Source organism: Malaclemys terrapin, chromosome 1, assembly GCF_027887155.1.
Source record: "Malaclemys terrapin pileata isolate rMalTer1 chromosome 1, rMalTer1.hap1, whole genome shotgun sequence".
Classification (NCBI taxonomy): Eukaryota; Metazoa; Chordata; order Testudines; family Emydidae; genus Malaclemys; species Malaclemys terrapin.
The window spans coordinates 6,853,994-6,873,238 of record NC_071505.1 but is presented as its reverse complement, the minus strand read 5'-3'; the positions used below and the strand labels follow the sequence as shown (position 1 = coordinate 6,873,238).

General features: G+C 49.7%; 1 protein-coding gene across 1 annotated transcript in view; it reads left to right on the top strand.

Moving 5' to 3' along the window:
- LOC128830375 (collagen alpha-1(VII) chain-like) overlaps positions 1–18,933 on the top strand; it is a 43,323-nt gene extending 24,390 nt beyond the window's left edge. The window contains exons 8-13 of the mRNA XM_054016197.1: positions 897–945; positions 4,584–4,622; positions 6,947–7,147; positions 13,005–13,073; positions 14,435–14,605; positions 18,605–18,933. Of these exons, the coding sequence (XP_053872172.1) occupies positions 897–945; positions 4,584–4,622; positions 6,947–7,147; positions 13,005–13,073; positions 14,435–14,605; positions 18,605–18,612 (537 nt within the window). The 3' untranslated portion in view covers positions 18,613–18,933. The remainder of the gene's footprint in view (positions 1–896; positions 946–4,583; positions 4,623–6,946; positions 7,148–13,004; positions 13,074–14,434; positions 14,606–18,604) is intronic.
- The last annotated feature ends 312 nt before the right edge of the window (positions 18,934–19,245 follow it).

Sequence of the window (19,245 nt, the reverse complement as noted above, 5' to 3'; positions counted from 1 at the left end):
CTCAAGCTGGCCTCTTCGGGTCACTGCTCCGTGCAGTGCAGCTACTGCCTGCGAGAGCCTGCCTGGGGAGGTGGGGGCCACCCACTGCCCACCTGGGCCCGGCTGCCAGGGACAGGAGCCGAGCGAGCCAGAGTCTCCTCTCCCCGCCAGCACATTTCCACCTCACTCCGCCTCTGTCCACGGCAGCTGGGCCTGGCTAGGGAGTGGGCTGACGCCACCACCCTAGCCATGCCGGGTGTGGGGAGTGTGGCGCAGTGGGAGAAGGCCAGAGGCCCCCCCGGCAGGTAAAGTGCCAGGGGGGAGAGCACAGCGACCCCAGGCTGGACCCAGGGCCGAGGGAGGGTAGAGGAGACACATGGGGCAGTCACATGTCCTCCCCTTTAGATTGTGCCCCCACACCCCCCAGTATGGGGAGGCACGAGTCGTCTATGCTTGGGTATGCTGCCGTGTGCTGGAATAACACTCCTGTCTGCAGTGTAGACGTACCCTGAGAAACCAAACACCTCCAATCATGACATAGTGTTGGAGGAAGAAACAGGCATTTATGTGGCTTTAGGTCTGTGTTGATTCTCACCTGTGCAGCACAACGCCTCCCACTGAAGAGAGATTTAGTTACATTATAAAACAGCCTTAATCAAATGTATTTCAGAATTGCTTTAGATGAGTTATCCACACGCTGCACACCCTGAACCTGATTCTCGGTGACATCAGGGTCCTTTTACACCACTCCGGCAGCAGGCGTAAAGTGGGTGTAACTTACATCCACTGGCCAAGGGGGCAGAGTCAGATGTGTGTGGCCCCAGGTCGCTGGGGGGCATAGAATCGAAGAGGAGGTCCTGGTGTCACTCACCATAGAAACCAATCCTAAAACCAAGCTTTGCTTGCTGCAAACACAGGAAGAAGAAGTGAAGGATGTGGTCAGGAGCGAAATGAGTGACAAATGCGGTAAGTAAGTCGAAGGAAGCCCCATTTGCTGAGACGCGGCACCGCCGGGAGTCCTGTCAGTGTCTAAATTGGACCAATTTGAATGCCAGCACAGCCCTGCTTGGCGGAGCTAATATCATCCCATTAACTGCAAAGAGCGACGCATTACCAGTCCAGCCCCCTAGATGAATACAAGCGTCCAGTGGGCACGAGGGCTCTGCTGCAGTCTTGACCTCCTTCCCAAGCTGTAATTTTTCCCTTTAAACACTCAATTTTTCCATTTCTTTTCATGTGGCTTCAACAGCAAAGCCCTTCCTGTCTTGCCATGTTGGCTCTCTTGTAGCTGGCTGATAGTATTGTACCACAGGTAAGGGTCACGGGGTGATTGAATACACCTGATGATGGCTCCAAACCACCTCTTACTCCCATGCCAATGTTCTGGCTCTTCTTAGTAACTGGACATACAAAGCATTTCCTTTTCGGCAGCCGCTCTGTCGTGATGCTGCTGCTGCAGGTGTTTGGAGTTCAAGATACGGCAAAACTTCCATTACCCCAACGTCACGGGAAATGCTGTTCCCTGGGGTTCATAGACGTATACAGAGCATGACCCTGTTTCAACAACAAAGCATTTTGCATAATGGAGGATCGGAGAGATAATCCATAAATCATACTTAAGTTCTTTCGTTTTCAGTTTAAATAGATTTTTACTGAAAAAATCCCAGGCTTTATAAAAAGTATTATTCATTTTTTCCCCAATTTTTAGCCTACTCTTATATCATTCAAATATATAAAAAATAACTTCTTGTATTAGGAAAATACAACACATTGCATGAGATCTATGTATTACGATAATACGTTAGTCTGTGTGTGTATGCAAAGCTGCCTGTTGAAGTCAGGCTATGTATTAGTCTGGAAGTTACACACAACAAGCAAATAGGCACTCACGCAAGCTCTGACGTTTTATTTGGGGATTAGAGGTATATTGTTTTCTCAAACTCAGAAGTGGCGTTGTGTTTTGAGTTTGTTTTAGTTCTGCAGCAAACCACACTGAATTCCATTCATCAGAGTATTAATATACTGCATACATTTCCCCCCAGTCCTTCCATCCACCCAAATAAATCCCAGTATGTACCCAGAAAAATTATTAATATTTTTCCACCAATTTTCACCTGTTTTTGTTGTTGTCGTAATAAAGACCGATAAATTCCTGGGAAAACCGAAAACGAAGGGCCCCAATCATACTGCAGTATCGGAATGTCACTTCCTTTCCCCATTTCAAGCACTGAGACCTATTGGGTTAGGCAGTGGCTGTAGAAACCAAGCGACTTTGGTTCTAGTCTCAGATGTGGCACTTGGCTCACAATACTTTTTGGCCTGGTGAAAGGTGCACTGAATTGTGAACCAGGAAGCTACGAGTTGTAGACTCTCCTCTTCTGCTAACAGGTGTAAATAATACTGTGCCATTTACAACTTTTAAGATGCAGCAAGGCTGGATGAGTCTGCCATGTTAGAGAACTGGGTTCCATTCCCCGAATCTCAGCGAAGTTAGAGGCCTTGCTTACTAATCAGGCACGGGCGGTGGGTGAACACACTGTTGGGGGAGGCTAGCCCCCAGCCCCTCCCCCTATGCCCAAGGCCCCGCCCCTCCCCTTCCGCCCCCTCTTCCCCGCTGGAGTCTGGAGCACACACCCCCGCATGGCCACCTGTCCTCCCGCGCTCCCTCAGCCCCAGCACAGCACGGGGGTGGCGTGGCCAGAGCCCCCCAAACCCAAGTGCTGGGTGGGCAAGTGGTCAGGCTGGAGCGCCTCCAGCCCCAGCCCAGTAGCGCCTCTAGCCCCGGATTGCTGGATGGGCAGCATGGTCCCAGCATCCCCAGTGCCAGTCGGGCCGACGGACGGGTGGTGTGGCCCCAGCTCCAGCGCCTCCAGCCCTGGGCCTTGTGCATAGGCGCCAACTCCGTGGGTGCTCCGGAGCTGGAGCGCCCACGGGGGAAAATTGGTGGGTGCTCTGCACCCACCGGCAGCCAAGCTCACCGCCCCACCCCAGTTCCACTTTGCCTCCTCTCCGCTGAGCACACCACATCCCTGCTTCTCCCCCTAGCTCCTAGCACTTGCCGCTGCAAAACAGCGGGGAGGAGTGGGAACGCGGCATGCTCGGGGAAGAGGTGGGGGCGGGGCTGGGGTGGGGATTTGGGGAAAGGGTCCAATAGGGGCAGAGAGGGGGTGGAGTTGGGGCGGGGACATTGGGGAAGCAGTTGGAATGGGGGCAGGGCAGGGGTGTAGGCGGGGGGGGAGGGGTCAAGCACCCACCGGTTCCGGGAAAAGTTGGCACCTATGGCCTTGTGTGCACTGGCCTCCTGCCTATCCCAGTCTCTTGGCCACAGAAGAGCAGGAAGGGAACTGGTGGAAGCAGGCAGGAGGGAGCCTGGGGGCGAAGAGCGGACAGTGCCATGCCAGGCTGTTTGGGAAGGCACAGCCTTCCCTTGCCTATGCTACCTGCCGCCCATGTCATCAGGGTGGTGAAGGGCACAGTTCAGTGGCTTGTGTAATGCAGAAGCTCAGACTAGATGATCATAACTAGATAAATTCATGATGGTTAAGTCCATTAATGGCTATTAGCCAGGATGGGTAAGGAATGGTGTCCCTGGCCTCTGTTTGTCAGAGGGTGGAGATGGATGGCAGGAGAGAGATCACTTGATCATTACCTGTTAGGTTCACTCCCTCTGGGACACCTGGCACTGGCCACTGTTGGCAGACAGAATACTGAGCTGGGTGGACCTTTGGTTTGACCCAGTATGGCCGTTCTTATGTCCCTTCTGGCCTTAAAATCTCTATGAATCTTTGCTGTCATACAAGGCAGCTCAGGCTAAATAGGATGGAGTTTGGTGAGTTTTCAGAAGAGTTAAGACCATGCTGCAAATCCAGCATCATTCTCCTTCGTTTCCTGTTCCCCTCTGTTCCAGGGACCACCGTTCCAGACAGTGAGCTCTGTCCCTAATCCATGCCCTGTACCAAGGAAGCCACATGACTAAGGGTACGTCTATACTTACCCGCTGGTTCAGCGGCAAGCAATCAATCTTCTGGGATTGATTTATCGCGTCATGTCTAGACACGATAAATCGATCCCGGAAGTGCTCACCATCGACGCCGGTACTCCTGCTCTGTGAGAGGAGTAGGCGGAGTCGACGGGGGAGCCTGCCTGCCTCATGTGGACCCGCGGTAAGTACCTTTAAGTTCGAACTAAGATACTTCGACTTCCGCTACGTTATTCACATAGCTGAAGTTGCGTATCTTAGTTCGAACTGGGGGCTTAGTGTGGACCAGCCCATAGCCATTAATTCCTTCCTTCTTGTCAATGGCATGTCTTATTAAGACTAACTGGAACTGGTTGCAATTTTTGTTTTCTTCTCCATGGAAATTGTTGACTTTTCATGGAAAAGTTTTCAGTTATTGAACAAAAACACTGAACATTTTTGAGCAAAGCAGAGACTTTCTGTGAACATTTTCATTTAGTTGAAAATCTGACTTTTCCATCGAAAAAAAAGTTTTGATGGAAAATCTTTGCCCACCCCTAACCCTGCCTCTGAGCCCACAATGCCTTGGCTTGCCTGGTCTTGTGTTTGCTTTATTCATGAATCCCTTTCTTTTCTATCTTTGCAGTTTGTGCAGGTGAGTTGGGACGAACGCCCATAAACCGCGGTAAGTTTGTTATCATGTATGTAACCTGGAAAACACACATGGAGTTTTACAGTCAAATAAAAGACATGGGCCCAGATCCACAAAACGACTTAGGTGTTGTAATGCCTAGCTTCTGAGCACCTAGAAAATCACTGGAATGCACAAAGTCTGAGTTAGGTGTCTACACTTCCTATACAATGAAGTGGAGAGAGAGGCACCTAAGAACGCGATCCATGAAAACCAGCATGCTAGGTGGTGCCCTGCCTATACTAGCCAATGGGAGGTGCTCATGAGAGGGGTGTGTCCTAAGCCCTGCCCCCTCTCACAGCAATCTACAGGCAGGAACCCCTCTCCTGAAGGCAAGTGGAGGAGGAGGCAGATCCCCTATAACTTTTAGACTAGTGGTTAGAGCACATACCTGGGATGTGGTGTTATGGGAGAATTAAATTTGACATTACAGCCGTCAGCCATTTTGTGTGTCCAGCCACTGCTAGCTAAAAACCAAATACCACATAGCTAAAATAATTTTTAAAACCCTAAAAAGCAAACCCAAATAGCTGCATGCCTGCAGTCTTACTAATCAAAATAAAAAATATCAAAAAATTAATATACCTTAAAAATAAAAAAAATAAAAATCAACAACCTTAATTTGAAATACCCCTAACATATACATTTTATTATTATTATAACTAAAATACTTTACTAATAAAAAATAAACAATGTGCTAAAACAAAAAAAAATTAGTAATCCAGTAGGGATTACTATAATAACTCATTAAAAATCACTATAAAGTATATACTTTATTTATATTAACTATAAAAAATGAAATAAAAATACACTTTAAAGCAATCCAAAAAATCTTTTCTTTAAGCCAAAAGCTAACACCTAAACTCCCCAGCAGCTGGACGGAAGGAGGGCCCCCGGAAGCCCGGCTGTTAATCTCTCAAAACCATCTCAAAGTTTAAGTAACTATAATATTTAAACAACAAGGAGTCTGGTGGCACCTTAAAGACTAACAGATTTATTTGGGCATAAGCTTTCGTGAGTAAAAACCTCACTTCTTCGGATGCATTAATATTATAATATTTAAAGTGCTCTAAACCTATTGCTATAACGTATATGTGTATGTGCTTAAAATCTATTTAAAAAGTAATTTGAAGTAAAAACACGCTTGTTTATACCAATCATATATCAAACAAAAAACCTTTATCCCTATTCATTTATTCCTAACCCCCCCCCTAAAAAAAATTATTAAATTGCCACTACCTTAAATTCAGAAAACCCTAAATAGCAGGTTCAATTCCCCCTTTGCCAAATGAGAAGAAGGGAATTTGAACGAGGGGAGCTCCAGCTTCTCAGGAAGTGCCCTAACCACTGAGCTATGGGGTATTCTGATGTGGGGGCTCCTTCAGTCTCACCTTTGAAGTTTTGTCCCATGCTGGACAAACAATTCAAGTGTCCTCTGGAGCCTCTAGGTCAGAGGTTCCCAAACTGGGGGGCATGGAGGAATGTTCGGGGGGGTGTGGCTGGGGCCTGGGCCAGTCCCCATGGGGGACGGTGAGGGAGAACCACCCAGCTTCTCTCCTGGCCCCAGCCCTGGCAGCTGTCCACCCCACACCTGCTGGCCCTACACCCCGGACTCTGCTCCCGGCCGCCCCAGCTGCTGACCCCATGTCTGGGGTCCGGGCGACCGGCTCCGCACCCAGGGCTCCACGCTCAGGGCCCTAGCTGCCAGCCTCGGCTCCCAGCCGGGGCTTCACTTCCAGCCCCTTCCCTGCCCCCAGCTCTGGCCCCAGCTTCGGCCCCCTTACTCCTCGGCCACCTTTGCGTTTTAAACAGTGGAACATGTAGTGACTGCTCTTGTTCCCATGTGAGCACCCTGGTGCGCTCGCACACTCCCCTTGGATTTGTACATAAAAGCAGCAACCTCCCACCATTTTGTGTGATCAACCCATCAATGGTGCAAAGATTCCTCACGAGTGAGCAACACAGAGCTGGAATGGGATTGGCCCAATCAGCCATTCAGTACTGGGACATGTGTTCGAGCGTGTGCACACGTCCATGCCCTGCTTTGCACTGTTCAACCAGCTTCGTTTCTGACACAGCTGTGAAGTTTGGGTTGGTGCACACTGTAGATCCAGCTTTCAATCTACATAACTTGAGTGTCCGTTTTTACTCGTACTCAACTGAAGTATTAGCCAGGATTATCTTTCCTCAATAAATGACATGGCTGTAGAACTCTATGTGGTTTGAAGTTAGGCTTCTCCTACCATTGTCTATAGATTTCTGCCATCATAGGATTGCTGAGGTCCCCTCTCCAATCTGTACCAATACTTTTCATTCAGGGAAAGACTTTCACTTACTAATTAAATCTGCAGACCTGGGTGCAGACTCTCCAGGAGAAATCGGCAGGAATATCAAAGAGAATTTTCAATCGCCAGAACTCATAGGGAAGGCCGATGAAGCTCAACAAGAATTACTTCGTGAAATACAGAATACGACCGAACTAGAGATGCCTATCATGGAATCAACTCCATTTATGCCCGGTAATTTATTTTGATGTGGTTGTGTGTGCGTTTTAGCTTTGGCTACAATTGACGACGACCCCCCCCCACCTCACCCACAGCAACCTGGGAACTGTAGTTATAAGACCGCTTCCCAGTGTACCAATGGAACGAGGGCCAGTCAGGATGTCTGATGGCATGGGACTGGAAAGCCAGGAAGGACAGCCAGGGTTGGAAGACCATGAATGGAAACAGTTCAGAGATGATTGTTGGGAAACAAACCTGTAACTAGCTGCAACTATGGTCCCATAGGCTGTATGAGTGTGTTGGTAAGGTGGAGAGACCAGGACCATCACTGAGTGTAGGCTGCAATCTGCCCTGGAAACGGGGGGAGGTAAAACTTCAGTCCAGCCAAACTGTTGGGGTAGATGTGGGAATTACTGGATGAAGTTCTCTGGCCTGTGTCATGCGCAGGTCATAGAATCATAGAATATCAGCCTTCCAAGGGGAGCAGTGGGGGCAAAAGACATATCTGGCTTCAAGATTAAGCTTGATAAGTTTATGGAGGGGATGGTATGATGGGATAGCCTAATTTTGGCAATTAATTGATCTTTGACTATTAGCGGTAAATATGCCCAATGGCCTGTGATGGGATGTTAGATGGGGTGGGATCTGAGTTACTACAGAGAATTATTTCCTGGTTGTCTGGCTGGTGAGTCTTGCCCAGGTTTTAGCTGATCGCCATATTTGGGGTCGGGAAGGAATTCCTCATTCCAGAGGCCCTGGGGGGGTTTCGCCTTCCTCTGCAGCGTGGGGCATGGGTCACTTGGTGGAGGATTCTCTGCACCTTGAAGTCTTTAAACGATGATTTGAGGACTTCAGTAGCTCAGACATAGGTTAGGGGTTTATTACAGGAGTGGGTGGGTGAGATTCTGTGGCCTGCGTTGGGCAGGAGGTCAGACTAGACGATCATAATGGTCCCTTCTGACCTTAAAGTCTATGACTCTATCAGGGTTGGAAGGGACCTCAGGAGGACATCCAGTCCAACCCCCTGCTCAAAACAGGACCTAATCCCCAACTAAAAGATCTTAGTCCGACTAGATGATCTTAATTGTCCTTCTGGCCAAGGGCGCTGGACCCTTTGTAGAAGTGTGTGTGTGGAGGGGGAGGGGGTCAAGGCCAAAGTCTCCCCTCCCTCTCTGTGGCTGGCTGCTCTGGGGTGAGCCAGCTGCCCTCTCTTATGGCACCACAGCAGCCCCTGGTGGGCAAAAGGTGTAATTGCAGCACCTCCAGGGCAGAATCTATTATTCTGCGGGGGAGGGAGAGGGAATCTGCAGGGACATGAATTCTGCTCTTATGATTCTTTTGTTAAAAAGCCGGGGGACATGGTTCCCTGGCCTCAGCATTGGTCCTTAAATCTATGGGGAAAAGAACCTCTGGATGGCAAACTGATATAGATCTCAAACAGCAGGAGACAGTTCCTTTGTTAACTGTCTGCAGCCTGCCTTTCTAGCCAACGCTCTGTACCCAGAATGCTTTTTCTCTAACTTTTATCTCAGGATTGCGTTACTGTGCTTCCAGGCTGTGTCTGCTCAGCTTTCTCTCTGCTGCTGCTGTCTTGCTTCTGTCCCTGTGTCTCTCTGGGTGTGATGGCTCTGTCCCACCAACACAGATTGTATGTGCTGGTGTAGCTGCGTCAGTCCCAGGATATTAGAGAGACAAGGTGGGTGAGGCAATGTATTTTAGCGGACCAACTTCTGTGGGCGAGAGAGACAAGCTTTCGAGTTACACAGCTCTTCTTCGGGTCTCCCTCCAGACCTGAGGAAGAGTTCTTTGTAGCTTGAAAGCTTGTCTCTCTCACCATCAGAAGTAGGTCCATTCATAGGCACTGGCTTTTATTTTTCCCAGGGGGTACTCCACCCTGATGCCCTGCCCCCACTCCGCCCCTTCCCTCCAAGGCTCCGCCCTCCCCTGCCTCTTCCCGCCCCCACTCCACCCCCTCCTCTGAGACCCCTGCCTGCCCACCACTCACTGCTGTCCGCTCTCCCCCAAACCCCTCCCCGAGCTGCCAAACAGCACCAGAGCACCCACGGAATTGGCACCTATGGTCCCCCATCTTGTCCCACCAACACAGAGCCAGACACACAAAAGCCTGATCTACGCTAAAAAGTTAGTTGGACCCAGCTACGTCACTCAGGGGTGTGAAAAATCTGTATCCTACACTGATGGGAGCACCCCTCCTGTGGGCGTAGGTAGTGTCTACACCCAAAGGCTACAGCTAGGCAGCTACAACTGTGCTGTTGTAGTGTTTCAAGTGGCAGCAAACCCAAAGACCTTGCCCGGTGGTGCTCTCTGCCCACAAAGTCTGACTTACGGGTGGGCGTCTATACCTGCTGTGTCTTAGGTGGGGCTGATGAGTTGTCTCTCACAACTGTCTTCATGAGGGGTGGTGGTCACAGCAGTTTAGATGTGATTTAACCCAACCCACTTAATACTAGCATAGGCTTGGGAGACTTAGCCCTGGTCTACACTGGGGGGGGTCGACCTAAGATACGCCAACTTCAGCTACGCAAATAGCGTAGCTGAAGTCAGCGTATCTTAGGTTGACTTACCTGGCTGTGAGGACTGTGGCAAGTCGACTGCTGCCGCTCCCCCGTCGACTCCGCTTCCGCCTCTTGCGAACTGGAGTTCCAGAGTCGACGGGGCGCACGTTTGGGGATCGATTTATCCACGTCTAGACGAGATGCGATAAATCAATTCCCCATAGATCGATCCCTACCCGTCAATCCGGTGGGTAGTGAAGACTTGCCCCCAGTTATTAGGAACCCTGAACTTCTAGGTCCTATTCCTATTGTCTCATGTATTGTACAGGATAATGAAACATATGTACCTGGTACTGACCTTTGTAAAGCATTGCACTCTATGGAGGACAAGCGCTATAGAAGTGCTAGGTCTTAATGATTATTAAGCACCTGTAAAGGAAAATCCACAATCTGTTCTTTGCTTCCTGTCCTGTCTGAATCCCCTGCCGCCCAGGAACTATCCGTACTTGCTCGTTACTGGAAAGGGGCAGGGGGCCGTTCCCTCATCTTCATTGCAATCAGCAGTAATTTCCCTCCGCAGAGAGCTGGGAGTGGGTGTGCTAGGAGTGCTGCTCCCGGGTTAATAGCAACGCCGAAGTGGGGGGAGTTTGTTTTGTTTCCGTTTTTTGTCCAGACTCCTTGACACGCTGCTTTCGGCGGCTGTGAAATTGCATCGTAATCAGAGGCTCTTAGGAGAGGCCAGGCGTTGCGGCCAGGCTCCGACCCCGTGGAGAGGAAAAGAGCGGGGGTGAGGATGGAGGCAGGTTCTGCATTGCAAATGGATAGGCTCTTTCCGTGTAGCACGCTGGGCTCATTGCAGACTCTGGGTGGGCTTTTCATGCCAGAAAATAGCTGTACATGAGCAAGCGATTCAGGGGGACAGAGGTACACTGGGCCTGATGTTCCTCCAACATACCATAGGAGCACCCACAGAAAAAAAACAATGGGTGCTACTGTAACCCCACACCTTCTGGGTGTGGTGTTCTGTCCCATCTAGTGGCATCGAGACCACTTAGAGAGAGAGATTAATGAGTCTGCTCTACAACCTTAGCTAACAGCCAGGTGACTTTTACCTCATGCTGTAGAGGCTCATGCACTAAGCTTCAGAGGTCCCTGGTTCAATCCTGCCCGCCGACGCCCGGGGCCTGTTGGCGTTACACTACTCCCCAGTTACCTGCCAATCAGCTGTTCTGCGGCAGGCGGGAGGCTCTGGAGGGGAGGGGGCAGAGTGGGGGTGGGAAGAGGTGGAGCAAGGGTGGGGCAAATTCAGAGAGGGGCAGAGCGGGGCAGGAAGAGGCGGAGGGAGGGTGGGGCTTTGGGGGAAAGGGCGGAGCAGTGGCAGGAAGAGGCGGAGGGAGGGTGGGGCTTTGGGGGAAAGGGCGGAGCAGTGGCAGGAAGAGGCGAAGGGAGGGTGGGGCTTTGGGGGAAAGGGTGGAGCGGTGGCAGGAAGAGGCGGAGGGAGGGTGGGGCTTTGGGAGAAAGGGTGGAGCGGTGGCAGGAAGAGGCGGAGGGAGGGTGGGGCTTTGGGGGAAAGGGTGGAGCGGTGGCAGGAAGAGGCGGAGGGAGGGTGGGGCTTTGGGGGAAGGGGCAGAGTGGGGCGGGGCCTCAGGTGGAGTGGGGGTGGAGCAGCCAGCCAGCGACGCCTGTGCAACATACCAGTGTAAATCAAGACTAATGGCACTGAACTCAGCAGAATCACAGCGCTACACCACTGTGGGAAAGCGGCCCAGATTTTTCCGAGGAGGCACTAAAAGGCAGCATAGGAAGTGTGGCTGTGCCAGTACCATGTCCACAGCAGAAAATCTGCTGCTGTGGGGACACAGACTGAGCCAAGCTCTTTGGAAGCGGTTCAGGCGACTGCCCCTCTAACCAGATACACAATCCCAGCGGTGGCTGGCGTGCGGCCAGTTGCACCCCCTCGCTTCGTGACCTCATGTCACTGCATCTGTCGCCCAAAATCATGTGGGCCCCATATCGCACCACAAAATGGGCACAGTGTCTAACCCTGCCCATAGGTACCGCAGTGAGAGGCGCCTTCAAAATAGCAACAATCGAGATGCAGATGGAAACAGAATGCCTGGGTTTCCGAGGGCTGGTCTCCACAGGCAGCTTCCATCAGCATAACTACGTCCTTCAGGGGTGTGAAAAACTCATCCCCCCTGAGAGAAGTAGCTCTGGTGATGTAACCACCGTAGACAGCGCTAGGTGGATGGAAGAATTCTTCTGTCAACCTAGCTATCGCCTCTTGGGGAGGTGGGTTACCTACGCCCGTCGGCACAGGCAGTGTCAGCGCTGCTGGAGAGGTTTAAATGTAGACGTCCCCTGAGAGACTTTTCACAGATGTTGCAAAGCAACAAAGAAACTTCCCTTCCTTTTTTTTTTTTAAACGCATTGTGCTTTATTTTCAAGGGGCACCTGCCTTCCTGGGAGGTTTCATACCTAACTGCACCTATCGCATTCTAGGCTGGAGCTGGCTCACAAACCTGCCACCACTTCTCTTCATTCATGTAATGGAAGCAAAGTTTACAAGACTCATTAAAGAAAAGAGCCCCAACATCTGGAGACAGACCTGGACCGACCTCCTCCGGCCAAACTACCCTGAGTTTTGGGGAAGAGTGCTTGAAATAGAAACCCATTTACAGATGGCCCGTATCTTACTATGAGCTAAATCCAAATATCACCCAACACGGTCTCTGAATCCAAATTTTGCAGCCTCCCTGCTTTGTCCTCTAAGGAGCTGCCTTCTCCATTTCGGGGTCTTTATCACACATTGATGGCATCACCCGTCTGGGTCTAAATTTACTTTAAAGAAACATTTTGGATCTCGGGAGTTTGAGATCAGGGGCCCGGACTCCATGTTATTGAATCACAGCTGTAGCTGTCTCCTGCTGGCAACCCCATTAGAGCCTGGTTTGCCAGCAACAAGGCACACAAATGGGTTTGCTAGGTGATGAGTGTGGACAGGCATTCTAAACGCTAACAGGATTCTGCAGTCAGGCGGCTATTACTGCTGGATTACCGTTGCTACTGGCTTTTCAAACCTCTCCAATTTACAGAACCCCAATCAGACATTTATCTCCCTTCTCCCACAAACACCACAGAGACTTCAGTGTTCTCTAACATCTGACCTTTCTGACTGAATTGTTAAAAGCCATTAAGGATTTTATTGCCACCTCTCACCAGTTGTTCTGTGACATTTATCAAGAGCTTGTTATACGTCGGAAAACCATGTAAACCTGCAACGATCAATATTTAAATCGCGGCTGATTTATTTGCACGCCCTCATTAACTGTGATTTCCATTTGCTTTCTCTGCAGCTCCCAGTGATAAGCAGCTAATGGCTCAGGCTCGGCGCGAGCAGCGACATGCCCGCCGCCCATTAGAAGGTGAAATGCACTGAATTAAATGGCATTTAGGGAAGTCACTTTCAGGAGAGGAAGTGCTTTTGAAAATTGAGCTCAAGGGGACACACACATGGAAACAGTTACCCCCGCTAACTAGCGCCACGGGAAATCTCGGTCTCTCTCCTCCTGCACGAAGCAGATGAACTTAGGAGCCGGACTTTCCCCAGTTGTTGAGATAATTGAGATAACTAATTGCAACCTGCTGCCCCCTGCCACAATGTTGTCCATCCAGCCTGAGTGGCCCTGCAAACCGGGTCAAGTGTCTCAGGATGCTGCTGGGGTCAGTGAGTCCCACAAAGAGCCTTCAGCAGAGTTCAACAGTGGCAGGGTTCAGCTGCACGTTTGGAGATCAGACGCTCTGGGGATGGGCCCCCTAGGAAGACCTAGGCTAGCACCTAGTGGCGTTTGCGAGGTCTACGGCAGAAAAGTGTTCTCTTGCTTGCCAACCACTGGAAATCTGATTTCCTGCCGAGATAATATATGGAGATATACCTATCTCATAGAACTAGAAGGGACCTTGAAAGGTCACTGAGTCCAGCCCCCTGCCTTCACTAGGCAAAACCAAGTACTGATTTTGCCCCAGATCCCTAAATGTCCCCCTCAAGGATTGAACTCATAACCCTGGGTTTAGGAGGCTAATGCTCAAACCACTGAGCTATCCCTCTCCCCCATGAAACTAGCTTGGATGCTTGCAGACATTGAGACGTTTTAGCCCCCGTCTGCAAAAAATCCATGAGGCAGTTCAGCTGCCCTGACCGTCTCTGTGCTGGAGCCGCAGGGGGGGTTGCAGGTCGGGACGGGGCTGCTGGCAGGAATAGCGGGCTTTGAGGCAGGTCAGTGCATTGCCAGAACTGCCTGGAGGGGAAGTTTGCTCAGCACTTCATTCATTTTCCTGAGTATCCTATTCATCCAGCACAAGCCAACCTGCCATGCCAGCTCGTGGCCACACACGCGCCACTCCTGACGGCCCCGATCCTGCCCCCCTTGCTTGCATTGTGCAGTACCTTTCTCTGTGAGTTATCCTATTGAACTCAATGGTGCTACTTGTGGAGCAAGGTGCTGGCCTGGACACCCCATTGGAAAACTCACATAGGGCAGGATTCTGCCCTGGGAAGCAGTCAGGCCCAGATCCTGGAAGGTATTTAGGCTCCTAACTCCCCTTGAAAGTTAGGGGCCTAAATCCCTTTGAGGATCCTGGCCTACCTTACTCCCTCTGAATTCCCATTGAAATGAACAGGGCTATTTACGCAGTAAGCCACTGCTCAGCAGGGAAGGGGGCAGCATCTGGCCTGTTGCTTTCCCTTCCGGCGTCGATCGTTTGGGGGGGACCTGTTTCATTTCAGACCCTTGTCGGCTGCCTATGGACGAGGGCTCCTGCCTGCACTACACGTTGCTCTGGTATTACCATGGAGAAGCCAACGCCTGCAGGCCGTTCGTGTTTGGAGGCTGTGGAGGGAACAGCAATCGGTTTAAATCCAAATTCACATGTGAGCGTTGGTGTAAAATCACAACAGGTAGGGGGACTTCTCTTCCATTCGCTTATGGCAGTGGCACGCACGTGCCCACATCCGCCAGTTTGCTATGTTACCAACCTGTTTAGAAAAGCGCTGCTTAAATTAAGCTGATCCTGCTCCTCTGAGCCCTTCCGCGCTGTGACATCACAGGTCTCTCCCATGGAAATGGTGATGATGTCACAAGGACAGGGCGGCATCATCAGCAGAACGTACTGGGCAATGGGAGGAAGTTGATCCCAGCAGGGAGTGGAAATAAGTTACAACAGACACAAACAACAAGGAGTCTGGTGGCACCTTAAAGACTAACAGATGGATGCTTTAAGGTGCCACCAGACTCCTTGTTGTTTTTGTAGATACAGACTAACACGGCTACCCCCTGATACTTAACAGACACAAAGATCTTATTTGTGAGACGGGAGTCACCATCAATTGAAAAGCCACGTGTCCTTCTGAGATGCTTTGCCTCCCATTGTTAAAGGCCACATCGCTGGGTCTGAAAGAGAGGAGGGGACCAAAGTTCCCAGTTTTAATCTATTAACTTTGAACGTTGGTGGCACTGACTTTGTGTAGAGTCACTTCCACTGGTGAGCCTGCAGAGTTGGTCCTTTCCCTCTGTTGTTTGTGCCAGTCTTTCATGCTGCAACAGAAAAAGGTGGCGGTAAAACCTTACAAATTGGCTGGGCGATCCCAAGGGTGGAGGGCAGGTGTACGCCCTGGAATGACTTTGAACCCTTTTAATTGACTCGATTCCATGTGGATGAGGTCCCTTTAATCTTTCTTGCCAGAAAGAGAGCAGATGCTGGAATGATAAGTCAGCACTGGTTCCCGTTGTGCCTATGGAAACTTGCTTTGACACTGCTGACATGTGTTAACGTGTTCCCTGCGAACACAATCTGGTCCCTTAACAATTCCATCCAGCGGATGCAAGATGTTCTAATCAGTGGCATTATTAAGCTCATAGAAGGAAATCTTCGTTAGAAGCAGCCTTTGTAGTGCAAGCTCCCCCCCTTAATGTTTGAAACTGACAAAAAGCATTTCTTACTGCTAAATTTCACAGGAACCCTAGGGTCTGTGCCCTTTGACCTCTCAGGTTTTCTTCTGAACCTGTCTAACTATCTCTCTGGTCTGTACAGCAGACAAGGGTCCAATCTCCAGTGGCGTAGCTCCATTGAAGTCACCAATCTACCCGATCTGGCCCCAAAACTCCTTGTGCTCAGAATCAAACCTCATGCAGGGGCTCACTTGGCAAAAATGGTTCTTGGAAGCACAGCTGGATTTCCATTGCCTAATTTAAAGTCTGTGGGGTTAGATAAACAGGTAAGCACCTCTTCAGGGTGGCTGTCGGTTTGCAGAGATATTCCAGAGGAAATTGGATGCTGCTGTTGACAATAACCCCAATTTTATCTGCTGCTGATCAGTGGCTCTCTGCATAGATCAAATCCAACAATTCATCCTGTGGGTAGCAGTCTAGACAAAATTCACTCTCCACAGTCAAGTTTCTGATGATGTTCATTAGATATAGCTGTAGATAGAATCAATCATAGAATATCAGGGTTGGAAGGGACCTCAGGGGGTCATCTAGTCTAATCCCCAGACAGATTTTTGCCCAAGATTCCTAAATGGCCCCCTCAAGGATTAAACTCACATTAGCAGGCCAATGCTCAAACCACTGAGCTATCCCTCCCACCTTTAAATTAAAAAAAAAAAAAAAAAAGACGGCCTGGGATTGTGATTGACTCCTTGAAAGTCAGTTTCTCATTAAACACTATCACTGTGCATTTTTATAGAATCAAAAATAGATGTGTTGGGGGTGGGGAGAGGGCCTAAGACACAAAGTTCAGATTCACTTCAGAGTTTGCAGGTGTTTGGATCTCGGTGTCTGATTTAAGCCCATTCCTAATATGTATAAAATACACTCATTTAGTCACTGTTTCGCATGGATTCAGACCTCAGTTACATCTTTCTGGTGAGCAGAAGAATTATCTTAGTCAAAGGCTCAAATGCTACGGAGACATACAAATCCACCGATAGATAAAGGCCTTGGCTACACTTGGGGATTCACAGCGCTGCCGCCAGCGCTGCGAGACCTCTCTCTCACAGCGCTGTAAGTACTCCACGTCTCGGAGGGCAGTAGCTTGCAGCGCTGCGAGCGAGCGTGCAGCACTGCAGGCGCTGATTACACTGGCGCTTGACAGCGCTGCACTCGCTGCGCTCGGGGGGGGGGGCGTTTTCACACCCCTGAGCGCAGCAAGTTGCAGCGCTGTACGGCGCCAGTGTAGCCAAGGCCTAAGTGGATCCGACCCAGGTCAGCACCTGCATCACCCTACTGGAGAGCAGCTGGTTGCTTAGGACAGCAAATGTGTAATGATTCTTGATTGTCTGAGCCACTGAGTATGACATTCTAAATGGCCAAGATATACAGCCAAGCAACAGCCGGTTTGATACACATCAAATCCCAGCCACCGGGCTGAGTGAGTGCCTGATGTGGTGTTACCCGGGGTTCTTGCAACCCAAAGCTCTTGGTAACTTTTACTCTGTGCGAGGTGGTGTCAGGAAAAAAATCAGGGGAGACACGGCTGTCCGACCGATAGATAGATGGCACAAACAGGACAACACAAGAGTGCTTTCACTTAAAGCTAAACTTTACTTAGTCACAAGCACTTACACGCGTCCGCAACAGGTTAGTAACACACCCCCAACCCTCGCTAATTACCAAAGCTGAGTGTGGCTCTCGAGTGGCACAGTGGCAGCCCGTCTGCCAGTGGAGAACACAAGATGCATCCAGAGGGAGAGACCGGTCCCGAAGAGTCCCACCTATCTCAAGCTTTTTCCCCTTATTTATACATTAGTAATACAATGACATGTCCCTTGAAGAAAACTTGTCAAGCAAACAGTTCCAATGGGCAAGCAAGAGGCTCCTTCTGATTATTGATTAACCAGGTGTGGGTTTTTCCAGAGTCTTCAGCCTTGAGACCCCAATAGACATTCCTGGGGCATATCAGCAACTTCAACACAATTCTTATCAGGAAGGACGCGTTGTCAAGCTGCCCTTTCTGAGGCACCCAGAACCCCCTCCCCTCCTGCCTTGGTCAAACTGAGACTTGCTGAATGGCCAATTTACAGCTTGCTGACTAGGCCGCCTTTAACAATACGCCTTACTGGTTTGCCAAAATCTCCCCCTACAGTTTGGGAAAGGAACACCTTGGCAATCTGAGCATGCACCCATAAACATGGTCGCTCGCAGTCTACCCTGCCAGGTTCCTCTCGTGATCAAGTCTGGCTGCCTGAAACGTGCTTCACGATCAGGGAATAGAATCGGGGCACAGTTAGCGCCTTTCGAAAGGTGGGCTGGATTTGGTCGGGGAAGTCTAGTATATTTCCTTACCATGCGGGGGACAGCAGAATGGAGGACATTGGAAGGGGAGGGCAGTCAGCATGAGAATGGCTAGGGCAGGATGAAATTTTTTGACCCCACCTCTTTGTCAGCGAAAAATGCAGACCCAGGTCAACGGAAATGTTTTGTGAATTTGCCAAATTGTTTCAGTCAGAAAAGGAGCAACCCCACACCCGAAAACATGGAAAGATTTTTGTTGGGACATTTTCAAAAAAAAATGTCTGTTTTTCATGCGAAAAATGGCCATTCCTGTTTCAAAACTTCTTCCAGTTTTCGAAAAATCTTCCATGAGACAGCTAGACATCGAAACAAAACGTTTTGTTTTGGGTCAAACAAAAAGTTGCATTCTGCCCCAAAATAAATTTTTGGTCAACTTTTTGGTTCACTGAAAATTTTGAAACAAAAAGCTGTGGGGGAGGCCAACTCCCCAAAAATTGTTTAGAACTGCCCCAGAATTGAAAAATGACTTATTAAAAATGAGCCTTAACACTGTTCCTTCTGCAATGGCAATGTCACAAGAAACTCAGGGAGGAGCAGACCTTCCAGCCAGCCTTCAACTGAACCCCTTTGTTTTCTCTTTCCTTTCTCTCCAAAATCTGTCCCAGGAAGGTGACTGGCTGCAGACAGGTGATATAAATGAGAAGGGAGCTGCAGGAGGTGAATCCAGGACAGCTCAGAGGTTGGAAATACAGCAAGATGAACCATTGAACACAAAGAGGTGGTAGATGTTAGTTCTGCAAACAAGGAGATAGTTATGGTTATGGATATGTAATAAATCGGACTGATAAGGGAATCTTTTGTTTGGCTGGAAAAGCTGAAGTGTTCAGAGGCTCTTGACAGTCCCATTCACACTGTGCAACACCCAACAGATACCTAAATGTTATTTTATTTTTTAAAATAAAATTGTAGGTTAAGCCAACCTTGCCTAATTCCAGTCACCTGCTCACCAGGGAGTTCTTTGTGATGGGCAAGTAAAATGTAATTGTTTTTCCATTACCATCAGTTTGGTAAGGAAGGACAGGTCAGTTTTGCTGGTACATTTTTTGTGACGCTCATATTAAATCGTCATTAGGGATAGATGGAACCAGTTTGGGACAACTTGGATCATCGTTCAAATCAGCCTTCAGCCATCGCTAACTCTAGCTTGTTTGCCGTTTTCACGTGTCTCCCCACTTCCTGATTTCTTTCAGGATCGGAAGCTGTTGTGAGAGAGGGGGCATGATCTGAGCACAGAACTGGGCGCATG